We start from the raw sequence: 17,573 nt of genomic DNA, 5'->3' as shown, positions 1-17,573 counted from the left end.
CCCATACATTATACTGTGTGTCCTATGCATCATTGTTGTAAGAAAAATAATGAGTAATAAGAGGTGAGGTAATTGTAGATGTAGATGAAAAGAATTTCGTGGAAGAGTAAAAATCTGAAAGAGAAAACTTTCAGATTCTTGAATAAGGTAAAGGCCGTCTTCTCTGTTATTTGCACAGACCTCCAAGTCAGCCCAGACTGTCTCAGTAATCATTATTATAATACATTTTATAACTAATAGAAGCGTGTTCATGCTTTTATGTCATTCATATTTAAATTTATTAAGTATTTATTTTATTTGAGGTTAAAATTACTTGAAAGATTGTATCGCATGAACTTTTCAACGAAAAATACATCCGACCACTTTAAAAAATACTATACAAAAACTAATAAATCCTGGAACTCTGTATTTACTTGGAATTGTAATACAATATTTAACAGAAAAGACTTTTACCTCTAGAGAGCTGCAAATAGCTGAATTTTTCTTATACCGTAATAATACTTTAGAATTTTTTGGAATTCTCCTTCGAGATCTAGCTTGTAGTCCTATAAATTACACTATACTTTTGTACGTTTAATCACACATTATTAGCAAATTTTAGTTTTAAATATAAAAAACAGTTACAAGTTACTATCCAACTTTGAGTAAACATTTAAGGACTTTTATTAAAACCCATTGTAGTAGTTTTGACATTATATATATATTGTCAAATAGTAAAAAATATATAATGTCAAAACTACTACAATGGGTTTAACCAAAAGTCCTAAAATGTATATATATATATATATATTTATATATATTATATATTTATATATATATTTATATATATAGGCCTATATTCAGATCGGGTAACAAGTCAAAATTAAATAGATTATGAAACAAAAAATATTAAGACCAGGGCAAATTAAAATGCGCATAAATATACAATTTGTGAGATATGTTTGACCTTTGCAACAAGGAAACTCATTTTTGGCGTCTTATATATAATTTACTCGATCTAAAAGTGCTCATATACGTGCAGGTAGATGTTAAAGGGATATCGCTTAAAGAGAGCATCACCTGTACTAAGCTCACGTCATAATTTAATAACTTGTAAAGAGCTCTTGATTCAGAATCGCCTGGAACTCATTACGGAGATGCGATGTTAGTGAGTTCTCAAGATTCAAGCTATAAGCACGAAAATTATGTATGTTTTCAAGCAAAGCTCTTGTAACTTCTGCACTAGGGGTTTTATAGTTTTATTTACCAAATCCAATGCTCTATTAGAGATTTTAAAGTACAAACTCTATTTGCGTTCACGCTAGTTTTCATGTTGTGTAACCTTTTCATCTCTAGTATGTATAAATAGGAAGAGTAGAAAGATATAAATTATGTGTAATTGAACGCACGTGCTTAAAAGTAATTTCACATGTAAACTAATTAGGAAATTGTAACTTTTTACAAATTTGTCTAAAACTGTAAACAACTGCTGCAAAACATTGCTTTGAGACCGCGACTTTAATGTGAAACTTTGCTTTCATATTTGTCACCATTGTATGTAAACATTACAAAAGAGTAAAATCCATATTCCCATATTTGGCTGCTGAGGTAGATTTCTCTTGAGTAAATTCCATATATATTAAATATGTAAGATATTAAGTTGTATATGTTTATATTTTCCTTCTGGCCATTTGAAAGTGATTAAATGAAAGAGTAATTGTTGTTCTTTTATATCTAAAATTTGTATTAAAACGTTATTTATAACATTTAAATTTATTTATAATATACGCATATGGTCTGAACCAATACATTTTAAGAGCTTTTTTACTAGTACTTTGTATTCTCTCTCTAACTGACAAGCACAGATGCAACCTATGTTCTTTGGCGCATTGATATGACAAAAAATCTAAACATCTTTAAAGACGAGGTTATGATAAAAGCACTATTTAATTAAGATTATTAAGGGCTGAGTGCTACGGAAAGCCTATCACTATTTGGGTCTATCTCTTATTTCTGTCTGTAGGTGTGTCTATCTATCTAACTGTGTGCAGGGCGTATCCAGAATAAAGTGAATTATAAGGCTGCAATTTTACATGCCAGTGCCTATATAATGCACATATAAAAATATCTTGGTATAAACATCCATTAAAAATTAATTTTCTTAAAGATCTGAGAATATAAAATATTACAAAATTACGATTATATATTAGTATTTCACGTTAAATGTTTCATTTAATAAAAATGATGACATTAAAAAGTTAAAGAGGTAATGTTGACTTGACTAATATAATTTTTATGTTTCATAAATATTAAGCATTGCGATATCAAAGATTTGTGTATATCGTCCATTGTAATCGGGTCTTCTCATGGAAGCAATTAAAAGAAGAACGATAACCTTAATACCGGAAAATAATCTTGTAATTATTATAGACATTAGTTTAAACACACATGTGTTTCTAAGTAAACCAATACCCAATTAGGAGCTAGTATTGAAGGGAGAGGATAAACCATTTGTCCATTGCTAGCCCGTCTTAATCCGACTCTGTCTGCTGGATTAAAATTAGCGATAATTTTCTTTGTTCCCTACATTTCATTAATATTCTGGTGATATTTAATTTCTGCTATATTTTAATACTATTTATAATAGTGATATAAACTAATATATTTTACAAAATCTCAGTGTACTTATAAGGTGCTCCTTGTATGATAGGATTAATCCTTTTTAAACCTATATTGACGCTCATACCAATAAAACCATCCCGTCTGTCTTTGTGAATTCTTATATTTATATACAAATAAAACACTCTTGGCCTTAATACTTTACTGCGCATTGCGCTGATTGTTATAAAACTCAAACAATGTTTGCTTTTTAAGGATAAACAAAAACTTTAAGGATGAGAGAGTTTACCAACTGCGCATTCTGTTGCGAGCTTAACTTAAGTAGCATGTTTTAAAGTTTTTAATCCATATTTTCTCGTTTTTACCTCCAATGTTTTACACTATTTGTGCCGAATTATATTTTACAATAACTCGTGTCTGTAAAGATTTAAACTACGATGAAATTTTAAAATATGAAGCATATATTAAATTTAAATTTCAGGTTTTAAATAAGGGAAAAGTACGCAGCCCTATGACTGTACCACGTAACAGTCTTCAACTAACCGATAAATACATAGGTACATATCCCTTTCTGCTCAGCCGGTGGAAAAGGATATTTCACATATGACCGTAATCTCTACAGGTCAAGCTGGAGATAGATTATTAGTTTAGATTTGTAATTTGCATAACACAGAGGGAGAATATTGGCATGTTAATACAATCGTAAAACTGTCAAACACTTAGAAACTGTACAATATTGAAATTTTAAAAGACAAAACCTGTTATGACTTATTTCATCATGCAGGTGTTCTAAAACATATTCAGTTATAACGGTTCAACTGTTTCCTTCCGTAACTATAAACGGCCATCAATACATACGGTAAGATTAATCCTAAACGGTTTAGGCGGCGGCACCTATTAAGAAATACAGTTTATAATGTTTGGTATTTGCTCGTTCCTTTTCCCAACTTTTAATAACTGCCATCTTGAAACCTTAAGAGATATCGAAAATGTGAAATAATACAAGATTTTTTATAATACCCTAATGCATTTTAAAATATCATATTTTTGGATCTTTGTAGTGAGTTATAAAATTGAAACTTGTTACTCAAAATTGAACAACATCCATATTGAAACTTTTTATTGGTAATCAATAGCTAATGAACTCATCGAAGGTATGTGCAAGTTCTGTAGCTGCACCGATTTTAGTCTAACTATTTTTAAATAACGGCAGTTGTTGTGTTCACTAGCTCACCTAGTATAAGCCCATACATAAAATCTTGTCACTAACTTTTAGCTTTGGCTTTCCACTTTATTACTCTCTTACCATATAAAGGAATATTAGAAGTGTTAAATTCTCATATGATTGTAATCTGTTTGAAAATATATTTATTTTACTGTATTCTTTGTCGTCGTAATGATTATCCTAAGGCAAATGAAAAGATTTTCGCGAATATAGAATATCAATATGCTATGACGTGATAATCAATATCTTCGAACTGAGTGTCGCCTATATAAATATATAAATAGATTTTCGTGAATATAGCTTGTTTAGAGGATAGTTTATTCCCAAGATATTGTTTGGGCAGATATACATAAATGAGATTTTCCACATCTTTGAGTGATAGGCTTCACTACCGTTCAGCCAATAATATTAAGAGCTTTTCTTGCAACTGTCCTAAAATTTAACAACTAAATAATGCATAAATTATGAGGAGAATTAATTTAACTGATAGCAAACTGCAAGATTGAAATGAATACTATACACTAATATTTTTGAGAGCAATATAGAATTGAATTGGCGATTCGGATTCAAATGTGATTTTACGTAATTGGTTTGTTTAATGCGACCAAAGATTTATCTTCTGCATCAGTGAAACGTATTTTTTGATCCAATTGCACAGACAGACTAAAGCTGTTCCAGACAAAATCTGTTGTTTTATACAACGATGAATGTTCAAAGGGGGTTATGGGTAAAGCAAGAGATTAAACAATAATTAATTTGTCTGGATGTAATTGTTTTATACTACTTTGAAGAGGTACCCTTTCTTTGACTTCAAGGGAGTAACTATTCATTTGAGTTTGTTTGTGTCATATATTTACAAAACCAATTTGCAGCTGCATTGTATTAGGCAATACCTGCATTATAAAATTAAATAAGGGCAGATTCCAAAGAAGCAGTGCTTTTTCATGACGTGTTATATATGTGAGTTCCAAAAATTTCGAATATAGTAACTTTCTTTTTGAAAAAAAAAATCAGCTGCTGTAGAGTTAAAGGTTTCCTTAGTAAACTTACTTTCATGTTCGAATAAAAAGCCTTATTTTCAGATATATTAAAAAATAATAGCAGGTTTATTGTGAATAGCGTAAAACACATGTTTTATTAATAAACGAGTTTATTGAAAATTGCTGAGGCAAGATTTACAACACGCTGATCAGTCTGTATGAGACCTGAAACTATACAAATTTTAAAATAAAATTTTTTCATAAATTCCAACTTTTATAATAACTACCATTTGTGATAGCAAAAATAACTACCAACTCGCTAAGGAAATGCTTGTAAAACTAATCGTAATAGCGCAAGGCTTAAGAAGGGTAATAAAAATAGCTGCGTAGTTGAATTTTGTGGTAATTCTATTGGAGAATAATTATAACATTACTGCCTTATAATCTTGTATAATCTTAAACTTAAAACAAGTTTATTAAATTATAGGCAAGCTATGCTCAATGGTAAAGTAAAGTTCAATACTTTTATTACACTTATAAGTTATCGTTTGAAACAAGTTTTATTTTTTTTGGAACGGGGGGTACAATTTCATGCCAATTAATTACAAACAATATATTTATTAAAATGCTTTATAAATATTCATTGTGAAAATTAGAATAGCAATTTTGTCAATAATTAAATTGTAAAGAACATAAAAAATTCAAATTATAGTACCATAAACAATTATAGTCGGCATATAAACGGTAAGTTTTTGAGTCATACAACAGTGAATGATAGATGGCTGAGCATTACTAAGGCTCTAGGCCCTGGAATATTTGATTTTTCACTTTCTGTCTGTCCGTTAGATAACTTGAGAAAAACCAGATCTTTACATTAATGTTCATTTCTTCATAGGTACATTTTGATTTGATGTTGTTATATGTGATACTATGGAGTTTAGCTCATCGTTAGTTAAAATGTATGCTGTAAACATGATGATAACTAGAAAACTACCATTATTTTATCAGGGTTTGTCTGTCACGAATGACCTTTAAACGTCCATCTTTATAGATTTAATTCTAAAGTACAGTAAGGAACAAAAGTTTCTTTCAAAATATGTCTCTAATCTTGTTACAGCTAATTAAACATGCTGACCAGTCTAGTCCCGGCAGAGACTAGACTGTGGTAGACTACTCACACGAGCAGGCTATTGTCGGCCGCGATATATTAACGAGATCTACACAGTTAAATATGTGTAGAAAAACTAAAAGTTCAATAAAGTGGTTTTCAATGCCTTTTCAACTTTTGGGTGACACACTAGATCGTAGACTGAAAACTGATATTTTTACCTTTATTATTTGATATAACTGCTTTATAAGTTTTCATTCTACATTTTACTACATAAAAATAGAGGCCAACCCAAAAATAACCATGACACTCAATTAAATAAAAATATATATTGTGTATTATAATATATATTAAAATCTAGGCAACCTAAAAAAATCAATAAAAGATTCCGATTAATTACATTTGAAATTACATTTTCCCAGCAAAACTTTGCTAGTATTATCATTAAATATAAAAACTTTAAATTCAACTGATCCAATATAACGATTTGCAATACCCATAAGGAAGTTTAAACAGAGTTAGTTGTGTCCGTTAAATATTAATTTAGTTAAAAACCTCGACTGGAACGGAAACAACTCTCCACAATGTAATTACGTATGGTCGAGGGTTCCATTAATAATATTTTTATCCTCAATATTTATTTATAAGCTTTACAATTTGATACAAAAATTAATTCATAGCGCGTGACATCAACCTTATGTTGAGGGTAGGGAACTTCGACTACAAAATATTGAAAAAACAATTAACTAAACATTCTAAAAAGATTTAAAATTTAATAAATCCAACCGGCTGCCCGCCTTAACACCTCTCCATTTCTAAAATCACCATCCTGTCCGCTATGTTTTAGATACCGTTCCGTGATACCAAACGAGTTGTCGACATTGATTTCTCCCTCAGTGTTCCACCTTTGCTAGTGTGTGTGTGTGTGTGTGTGTGTGTGTGTGTGTGTGTGTGTGTGCGTGTGTGCGCGCGCGCGCGTGCGCGTGTTTGCGATCATGTTGTTTGTGGTTTAAATCTACAAGGAAATACATTTTTGGTCCTAGAAACGTAGTGCTTCAAGGTTCCTTATAGCTATGGCAAATGTCAGAAATCATACTATCCCGTTGAAATAAAACATAACTCATAAAAAATTAAAACGAATAATGCGTTAGTTTTTAAATAATTAAATAACTCACGATAAATAACACGTTCCTATGTACATGTGAATTATATAAATATATATATAAATATAAATAAATTGTGTGTGTGTGTGTGTGTGTGTGTGTGTGTACACAAAAGCATGCTTTCACTATTGTTCTAAATATATATATATATATATATATATATATATATATATCTACTTCTACGAAATCTGAAATTATATAAGAAGTTGCGTTTTATTAAATTCCAGCGTGGTAAGTTTAAAATTTAATACGCTTATTTGAAAAAAACTGCATATAATATAAGTTACAGTTCATACAATGTTTAAACTCCAATGTTTTCATCAATCTAATTTTAAAATTAGAATTATGTTTGAGAAAAAGCTGCAGAAAAACATTATTTCTAAAATTAAATGAAATAAAAACGCTCGGAATTGAGAACTACAATAATTACGATATCCTAAAGGGAATACTCTTACAACTACTTGTAACACCGCAAGGCTTTATTATGAACAATACCATTGGGTGCGTGGTGTAATCTTGTAGCTATTCTCTTGGGAACTAAATTATATCGTCCTGCAGCCTGGCATAAATTATCAAGAAAAAAGAAAGTTTAAAAATTACAGGTACGTTCATTGTCAATTTAAAGTTCACTAATGTTACTACATTTATAATTGTAGAGTTTGAAACTGATATGACAAGTTGTGCTGTGTATTCTTTTGTTACAGTTTTGAAAAGGAGTGCAAAATTTGATGCCACTTTATGTAAATTAACGCTGTTTACTTAAACGTGTTAAAAACATGCATTTTAAACCTGACATAACAATAGTTTTCATAATTAAATTTTAAAGTAAAGGTTATCTACCATGATCAACAAAGTATAAATTAAAATACACCTACTTGAGTATGGCCGACATATAAACAGTCATTTTTAGAGTCATACCTCAGTGAATGCTAAATGGTTGAGCATTAGTGAAGCTCGATGTGCTAGAAGCTCTCTTCAGTTAGTCGTAGGCAACTTTGAGTTCGATAATGGTGCACGTGACTCTATGGGATTAGGCTGAGCGATAGTGAACATTTTTTTCAATTAGTTACGTTAACAATGATAGCACCGTTAACGAGAAAATCACCACAATATTTTAGAGTTTTATTGTTAGGAATTTTTTTAAAACGTTTATGAACTGTATCACCTTACGGATTCCATTGTAACGAATAATAATAAAGAAAGGTTTTTTAAATTAATTCTCCCCTTTAGATGTAAGTAATATAGTTTTTTAATCATCGAACCATCATATAGATGTATCATATTGATAGTATGATTATGGTTTGATATCTATATACTTAAGTAACACTTTTATACAGTATTACACCTTACTCTCTCATCGGTATCTTAGTTAGTCTAGTTACACCACTGGGTGCTGTAACACTTTTATACAGTAACACTTTTATACAGTATTACACCTTACTCTCTCATCGGTATCTTAGTTAGTCTAGTTACATCACTGGGTGCTGTAACACTTTTATACAGTAACACTTTTATACAGTATTACACCTTACTCTCTCATCGGTATCTTAGTTAGTCTAGTTACATCCACTGGGTGCTGTAACACTTTTATACAGTAACACTTTTATACAGTATTACACCTTACTCTCTCATCGGTATCTTAGTTAGTCTAGTTACATCACTGGGTGCTGTAACACTTTTATACAGTAACACTTTTATACAGTAACACTTTTATACAGTATTACACCTTACTCTCTCATCGGTATCTTAGTTAGTCTAGTTACACCACTGGGTGCTGTAACACTTTTATACAGTAACACTTTTATACAGTATTACACCTTACTCTCTCATCGGTATCTTAGTTAGTCTAGTTACATCACTGGGTGCTGTAACACTTTTATACAGTAACACTTTTATACAGTATTACACCTTACTCTCTCATCGGTATCTTAGTTAGTCTAATTACACCACTGGGTGCTGTAACACTTTTATACAGTAACACTGTTATACAGTATTACACCTTACTCTCTCATCGGTATCTTAGTTAGTCTAGTTACATCACTGGGTGCTGTAACACTTTTATACAGTAACACTTTTATACAGTATTACACCTTACTCTCTCATCGGTATCTTAGTTAGTCTAGTTACATCACTGGGTGCTGTAACACTTTTATACAGTAACACTTTTATACAGTATTACACCTTACTCTCTCATCGGTATCTTAGTTAGTCTAGTTACATCACTGGGTGCTGTAACACTTTTATACAGTAACACTTTTATACAGTATTACACCTTACTCTCTCATCGGTATCTTAGTTAGTCTAATTACATCACTGGGTGCTGTAACACTTTTATACAGTAACACTTTTATACAGTATTACACCTTACTCTCTCATCGGTATCTTAGTTAGTCTAGTTACATCACTGGGTGCTGTAACACTTTTATACAGTAACACTTTTATACAGTATTACACCTTACTCTCTCATCGGTATCTTAGTTAGTCTAGTTACACCACTGGGTGCTGTTATATCCTCCTGTTATATTCTACAAACAGTTTCAAAGTGATTAAATAGTTATTCTCATGGCATTCCACTGACTTCACTGTCAAAATTCACCTTTTATTAATTATTAGCTCGCAACGTAGGCTTTTACATCTAATTGATCATTTTATATATGACTTATACTTTTTTATGTTAGTTACATAACTGAATTTTTAGTAAAAACATGTCAAAGCATCTGTATAATTTTATCTTACTCTGATTTAAATGGAAGGTCAATTTGTTGCTCAGCTTTTACACTGCGATGGTTGGGATCTAAAATGTCTAAAAGCATAATTTTCTTAGTATACTTAGAGTTCTTAATTATTAAGAAATCAATATTTGGATATAGTCAATAGTATATACGGATAAATTTATGTTTTCCCCACTAACAGGAAACAACTATATTGGAAAACGTTTCGATTTGGAGTTCCTTTTAGGACCGCATCTGCTTATAATGTAAAGTACTAACGCTGTCACAAAATTGTTGTACTTATATATGAGCCATCGCATTTAGCAATTTTCTGTTATGAAAGGAGAGAAGGGTTTACTTTTACGCTGACCGCACGCATGACGTCTGTCAGTTACCGACGATTTATTACCCAAGACATAATACGCAATGTCAGACCAACGAGTTAGTTTCAATGTACAGTAACTCATTCTATTGAAAGCCACCGAAGGCCTAAATTATGGATTTACTCCGACCGAACAATTTAAATTACAACCCAGTCTCAAATTTCCATTCTGAGTTGGTATTTTTTTTCCATTTAACTTGCTATGAAATTGGTATGGAATATTTTATAAAATTATCTAGCTTTTTCACTAAACCAAGACAAAAAAATTTAACTGCCTTATATGTTTTGGTAGCACATTGCATTGCATTGCCTAAGATTAACCATATAAAGTATAACCTATTTGTTCAGTTTATTAGAACTCAATAATGAAAAGAGTACCAGCCAATTAACACGATTGATCGATAATGACTTTAGTGTTGAAAACGTACATATTACGCAATACGACATATGTCATACATTTAGAGGAATATTTAGGAATTAAATAATGACTGTACAAACAATTTTACAGCCTTCATATTAGCCCTATATATGAAAGAGAAGAGCACATTTTAATAACTACTACTCATAAGAATAAAATATAATAAGAAAACTAGCACCGTTTCTAGCAAGTAGAAAACACAGCGAAGTGTAATTTCTATAGAAATCGGAGTCAACTCCATTCTCCCTTCGCAGAATCTAAAATTCAAGGCTGCAATAGCGCCTGTAGCGTCATCACCTCTAACTAGACAATTTGGGAGTCCTTGTTTCCTGCCTCAGCGCTTGTTATACTTTTATATCCTGCCAAGTTAATTTAAAAGATAAAAGGTTTCTATACACACAATTTCATTTTCACATCATGGAATTGTGTTTTAGGGATTTATGCAAGAAATGTCAAGTGGAAACATACGTATAACCGAAAAGGTTAACGTGGTATTAATATTAATTTAATAAAAATGGGTATTATTAAAATTTTCAAAATACTTAAGATTAAAGGTTTCATAATATGCATGGTAAATATAAATGGGTAATATTAAGTATGCAGTGCGAACAAGTGATTATCAATTTTTTGAACTAGTGGTTTTTTCTGGACTCACTTAAGTATAAACTTTGTGCACATTTTATGTAACTATCGCTCATATTTTTCAGTTAACCAATTGACATCTTATGTTATTTAATCCCACCCTGTAAGATGTGACTCAAAATGTAACAAAATCAACTCTTAGGATAATGGTCTACCAGTGAAAAATGCATTAGTAACATGAAATATATATCATTGAATAAATTAACTACTGGCATTTTCTTTACTTTACAAATTTCATGGAGTCGTATTCTTAGTTATTGGTGAGCCTAAATAGTTATTAGACACTGAAATACTGTGTTCGGTATATTATCGCATTTCTTTTTTTCAATTGAGCACGTTAATAAATGTGCTAACTATACAGTATCATATCATTCATCAGTGAAGCAAAACACACCCTCTGTCCACGAGGTAGTTTTTTCTGCATAATAAAACTTGTGACTCCTGCATTTCTTTAAGATTCAGTTTCCAGGAACATCGGCTTCGCTTGTTTCCTCATATTATAGTCAGAGAGTAAATTGTCTATTCCTTTTTATTCTATGAATTAATCTAAATCATTGTGTAGCAGTAGCAAAGCAAAACACAATGTATAGTATTTTGAAATGTATAGCATGTAGTATCTGTGTGTAAATACACTCACAATAATTATTTTTATACTGCAGTTAGGGGTTGTGGCCTAATAAAGAACATTAGTCATTAGGGCTGAAAATATAAATTTATTATAACGCACTGATGTATAGTAACGCACTATTCAGAGACGAGACGCTGAATGATTTAACTTATTAAGAAAAATAGTCCTGATATCTTTGAATATCATTTTATTTCTGAAACCAAAAAACTGCCCACGTTATTTCCGACAGAAAAATACTTCCCAATGACTGGAAGACCACAAACTATGAGTCCACGAAGAGAGGATGGTTGTCATAAATGTTGAACACGAAATTGCATTTCCATGAAAGTCTTGACCAAGGATTGGCTACTACTAACCTACCTAAAGTTCTAAAAATATAAAATAGCTTGAATTCAAGACACTAATTTTACTATGCTAACTGCTTTACCATAACGGGTAACCAAGTGCGAGTTTCCTACAGGCTTTATTGATTAAAAAACAGAATAATCCTATAATTTATTATAATTTTTATAATTTTTATGAGGTATTCTTGGCTTAAAAGCTATTATAATACGCAAAATAATATTTACAGACAGACGTCAAGAGATAACATCTTCGTAGGTGAACTTCTTCTTATGCAAAACGTTTAAAAACATGTTTAATCAAAGCGCAAAATAAATTTTTTATTGAAATTTAACCGTTATAATCGATCAACTAATTTTAATTTGTTCATTGAGAAAACACTTTCTTGACATCGCATGCGTGTTTAATACTCAGTTTTTTTAAAAAAAAGCAAAATACTATACTAAGTATTAAATATTCAAACTTTAGAAAGGCAATGAGTCAAATCCTTAAAAGCACATGTATAGTGTGGATGAGCTTTCAGTGATACCAACGATTTGCATAAAATAATAGTTTTATATAGTTAAAATCTCAGACTTTTTTAAATAATAAAGATATAACGTTATTAAATTAACAATTTTTTGTACTTTATTAATATTTTGATATAATAAAATAAAAATTTTATATCAAACTCATTAGGACGATTAAAAATTGTAATAAAGACTAGTGCAGAGCAGTTAATGTCGCCGATAGGTTTGCTCACATTTCACTGATAATTAATAATTGCAAGTGATATATACAACATATATATCTGTTGCTTCCAATTTAACAGTAGCCTTTGGATTCCTGTTGTGGAATATGGTGCTGGAAATACTTTACATATCACAATTCTTGTTAAACTGACTAAGATAAGAATAAAAAGTATTCTTAAAACTAAACAACTTTTACCTCTAATGATGAAGCATTCCTGCTAAAATGTATTTAAATTATAGATTATATATAATTTTTTAAATTAATATAGTTTTATAATATTATCTATACAATAATATAAACAAAATTTCAATGTTATACAACTTTCTGACTAGAACTGTTATTAAAGGGAACAAAATAATGTTTAATACGTCACACTAAACTATACAAGAATTCTGGAAAACACCATTACTGTATTACCCACCCGTTATTTACTGATCAAATATGGAACTGGTCAGTGTGAATTACAGCTCGCGATTATGACGCGGACTTCCCAACCCGCGGGCCGCGCTCGACCAATATAAACAGCTGAGCGCCTGCTAGTAGTCAGTACACTCCGAGCCCTGATTCTCAATTTTACTCGTGAAGACGCCACTGTTGGAAGTATATCCGATTGTGTTACTTAACTATCCAACATTATAGCAGGTATGTTACGGTTTTTAGGTCCTTATGTATATTGTTGCTATACATTTGTACACTATTTTCTTGTGTAAAAACTTTAATAGTACTGAAATGAGATGAGTAATTACACAAGTAATTTTGAGTTTTCTATCAATACGAAGAAAATTTAAGCTTTAGTACATAAAATATTCCATTTTGGTTGATATGGTTAGCACACAGTTTAGTTACTTGATATTTACATTGTACAAAATAGACTACAACATTATAACAATTTTCATGTAAATGATAATAACAAGACTTTTCTGTTCCGAACACATTATAGTTATATTGTCTATTCGGTTTAATTTTGATCTTTCACGTTTAAAAATATTTGAAGCATTGTTACTGAAATTGATGAATTGTAAGTACAATTGATATGCGTCGATTGAATAGGTTTAACCTTCGAATGGACAATCTCAAATAAATTGGTTTTGAACATAATTATAACGATATGAGTGACGGCTATATAATGACCATCTTAATTAAAAAATACCCCTTTTTGGTAAATTGCTTTTAATAATGTAATGAACGCTTATCTTAAAAACTATTATTAACCAAATTTAAAACCATAATCCAGAAAATTTGCATATAGTAACATTATTATTATGTTTACCATAAGGTTAATAAATATTGAAAAGTTACTCTGGAAATGTTGATGCTATTCTGTCAATACGAATATGTTTCAGATTGAGCTATTCATCATGCAGCTGTCAATAGTCGTGTTCTCTGTGGTAGCGGTGGTCGTTGTCGTTGGCCAGGATAGCAGGGTAAGAATTATTGTTTGCTTTTCACAAACATAAAACATCTATCTCCATGTTACTTTCCTAAATAGTGAGACTGATGTTTAGCATTTACATTAATTTTGGAAACTTACATTCTTAAAAGTTTTACCTGATCAAATATCAGTCTATAGTAAAATGTAATTTGCGATAAATTTAAATGAGAGTGGTGTTTCCCAAAACAACAGTGAGGATCTTCACATTATATGAATTATATTTTCTAAAAGAATTGAAAAAAGTATGTAAGCGAATACGCAATATCTTAATAGAAAGTTTGAGTTTTGATTTAACATAAATAACGCAGTACTATAACAATTATATCCATTGTTGTGTACTGCGTTGCACTATCTCTTAGTCAGTAAGAAAATGTGTGTAATAAAGAAGGTTTAAAAGGATGATGCATGATGTTCTTGGTACAGTCTATTTCAGATTGGAAATAATATAACTGTTAATTTGATAAAAGAATATAATAGTCATAAGTATAGTAGTCATGCTAATTTTGATACAAAATATAAAAATATACGAATTACCAAGCAATAAATAATACGTATTTATTGAAGCATATGAAAGTAGGATATTCATTAATAATAATATTCATATTATTATATTTAGTTTTATGATAAAACAATGTGTTTATGTTATTTTCAGTATTTCCAGTTCTGTTATTATCAGTTTTTCATACAATTTGATTGATCCTTACTTGTTTGTAACAGGACTGGCACATAGGAGCAGACTCAGTGAGGCCGAGTGGCACAGTAGTGCACGGCCACGCCAACATCCCGGTACACAGAGGCTCCAATGGTCAAGTGGACGCCAATGTTCACGGGTCTCGAGTGTTCGGGGGACCGTACAACAGACAGCAGACAGTAGGGGGAGGCCTGCAATACCAACACCCCAGCGGTGTGAGAGGAGGACTGGATGTGACCCACTCTAGAGGACAAGGCAATACTTACGGTGCTTCTGTCAGCATACCATTCTAGACTGTAGAAACTGCTATGTGTCCTTAATTTAACCATTATTTTTGTAAATATTAATGTTCTACTATGTAGATCATATTATAAATTAGTAAAAATTAATAATTTTTAATTACATAGTTTAAATATATTTGAATAATAAACTTTGTTCGTTTATGATAATCTGTATTATTTTCCTTGTCTTTCCTATTAAACAATTTTAGTGCTGATATAAAACAGTTGAGCTAAGTTTCTGTAATTATTATTATTTTATTTATAACCATGTAACAGAAGGCCAACCCACAATGTTTGCAACAGAATTTGCAGAGGTTGCTTGTGTAATTTTAAAGTGTCCAATGAATAGAAGATACACAGACAATCATACAAAAATATAGAATATAACTCTTTACGGGACGAAATAGCAGTTACGCGTGAGGCGATGCACAGCTTTGAAAATGCTATCAAGCTCCGTAATAGAAATTTTTGAGACTATTATTCAACTATATTTTTCATCACAATGAAAAAATGAATTCAACAATCTTTTAAATTATGGTTTAAAGTTCATGCTCGATTACTTATTCTTCCATAAATAATCGAAAAACAATTTTTAATTAACTTTGTTGTAAAAGCAACTGCTTGGTACATAGGACTGTAATAAGAGATAACGGATTTATAATAATTGTTTATACAGGAAAAGAAATATGAAATAAGGACATAATTGTTTACATAGGATTAAACGATATATATTATAACGTAATATTAGGGAGAAATTAACTCATGTCACATCCAGAAAATCTTATAGATACATACATTAGTATTGTGTACATATATATATATTTATGTATATATATATATATATTTATGTATATATATATTTATGTATATATATATATATATTTATGTATATATATATATATATATATAATATATATATATATATATATATATATATATACGCATTACATAAGCTAAAACAAAAGTTGATCGTGAAACGATATTGGACCTTTAAGGTATTACAATAAAAACACCACTAATACACACTACACTAACACGAACACTAATACATATACTTTACTCATGGAGGTAAGGGCTTATTTTAGTTATATTGACTTTTGTATTGACAATCTCCATTGGAGATAAATATTATTTTCACTGGTAATTGGTAACACAATACCTTACCAATCGTAATTGGTTAAATTCTAAAGGTCTGTCAGTAGGACCTGCCTACCTATGTACCATCGACGAGCCTTTGCCAATGCTGAAGTCAAATTTTTTATCTAGTTGTAAAATCCTAACTATTATGGTTTTCCTAACCTTATGTCTCTCACGATATAATATAACGTGTTTAGCAGTCCCCTCTGGATGATTCGACACAGTGTCCATCAGTATAATCAAAATCTCGTAGTCTATAGTAGTGAATTGTGAGGTGTACAAGTGTTTCCTAAGTTCACCATTTAATAAGAGGATGACCTGTATCAAAATGTCTTTGTTTAGCAGTTGAGATTTCATTGAACCTTACCATCAAAATAATTAGAAACACAGAGTAGAATATTGATTTTTTTTTAGATTAATATAAGCAGTAAATATCGTTCATATAAAGAAGACCTAATTTCATACTAAGTTATTTCTTTTAGATAACATACTTTTTCTACATACAATTTTGGAGTAAACCATGTGTTAAGTAATAAACTTCGTTTTAAGTCCACAGCCCAATGGGTTCTTGAGACATTTAGTGAAAAAACAGACACAAGGCAAAACACCGAGAGTCAAAAGAGAAATTCTGTAATAAAACGTAATGATAGCTAAGCTAGATTTCAATTCATTCTCAAGTTGTCACTAAGAATAGTAGGTTTTGATACCACTCAGTCGAATTCAACAGAGTTAAATGTACTAGCAACCACCTTTAAGTTTTCTCTAGTATAAGGATATACTAGCAATAATTTATGTTCAGAAAATTCCGTTGCTCCACCGTGCTTGGGGATATTGTCTTAAACATCGTAGTACAATCAATTGTGCACCAGATGAAAAAATGAGAATACGTCTGGAACTAAATTACACTATATTTTGTACTCTGTGTGACTCTGATGTGGAAACAATGCAAATAGCTTTTGAGTTTATTTATCTCTTTATATAAACATGTCTCCAGAATCTAAGATTCAAATCAGAATCTGCACTAAGAGAAAAGTCAGCTGGAGCTAGACTCAACACTAAGAGTACAAAATTTTAACTCATTATTTCTTTACAACAGCAATATA

General features: G+C 30.6%; 1 protein-coding gene across 1 annotated transcript; it reads left to right on the top strand.

The window, feature by feature from the left end:
• The first annotated feature begins 13,455 nt into the window (after positions 1 to 13,455).
• LOC124355458 lies at positions 13,456 to 15,394 on the top strand. The gene is made up of 3 exons (XM_046806603.1): positions 13,456 to 13,571; positions 14,273 to 14,353; positions 15,079 to 15,394. The coding sequence occupies exons 2-3, from the start codon at positions 14,288 to 14,290 to the stop codon at positions 15,343 to 15,345; spliced, it is 333 nt and encodes a 110-aa protein (XP_046662559.1). The 5' UTR covers positions 13,456 to 13,571; positions 14,273 to 14,287; the 3' UTR covers positions 15,346 to 15,394.
• The last annotated feature ends 2,179 nt before the right edge of the window (positions 15,395 to 17,573 follow it).

The sequence above is a fragment of the Homalodisca vitripennis genome, chromosome 2 (genome assembly GCF_021130785.1).
Source record: "Homalodisca vitripennis isolate AUS2020 chromosome 2, UT_GWSS_2.1, whole genome shotgun sequence".
Classification (NCBI taxonomy): Eukaryota; Metazoa; Arthropoda; class Insecta; order Hemiptera; family Cicadellidae; genus Homalodisca; species Homalodisca vitripennis.
Note: the sequence above shows the minus strand (reverse complement) of the source record. Positions and strands in the feature narration are given on the sequence as shown.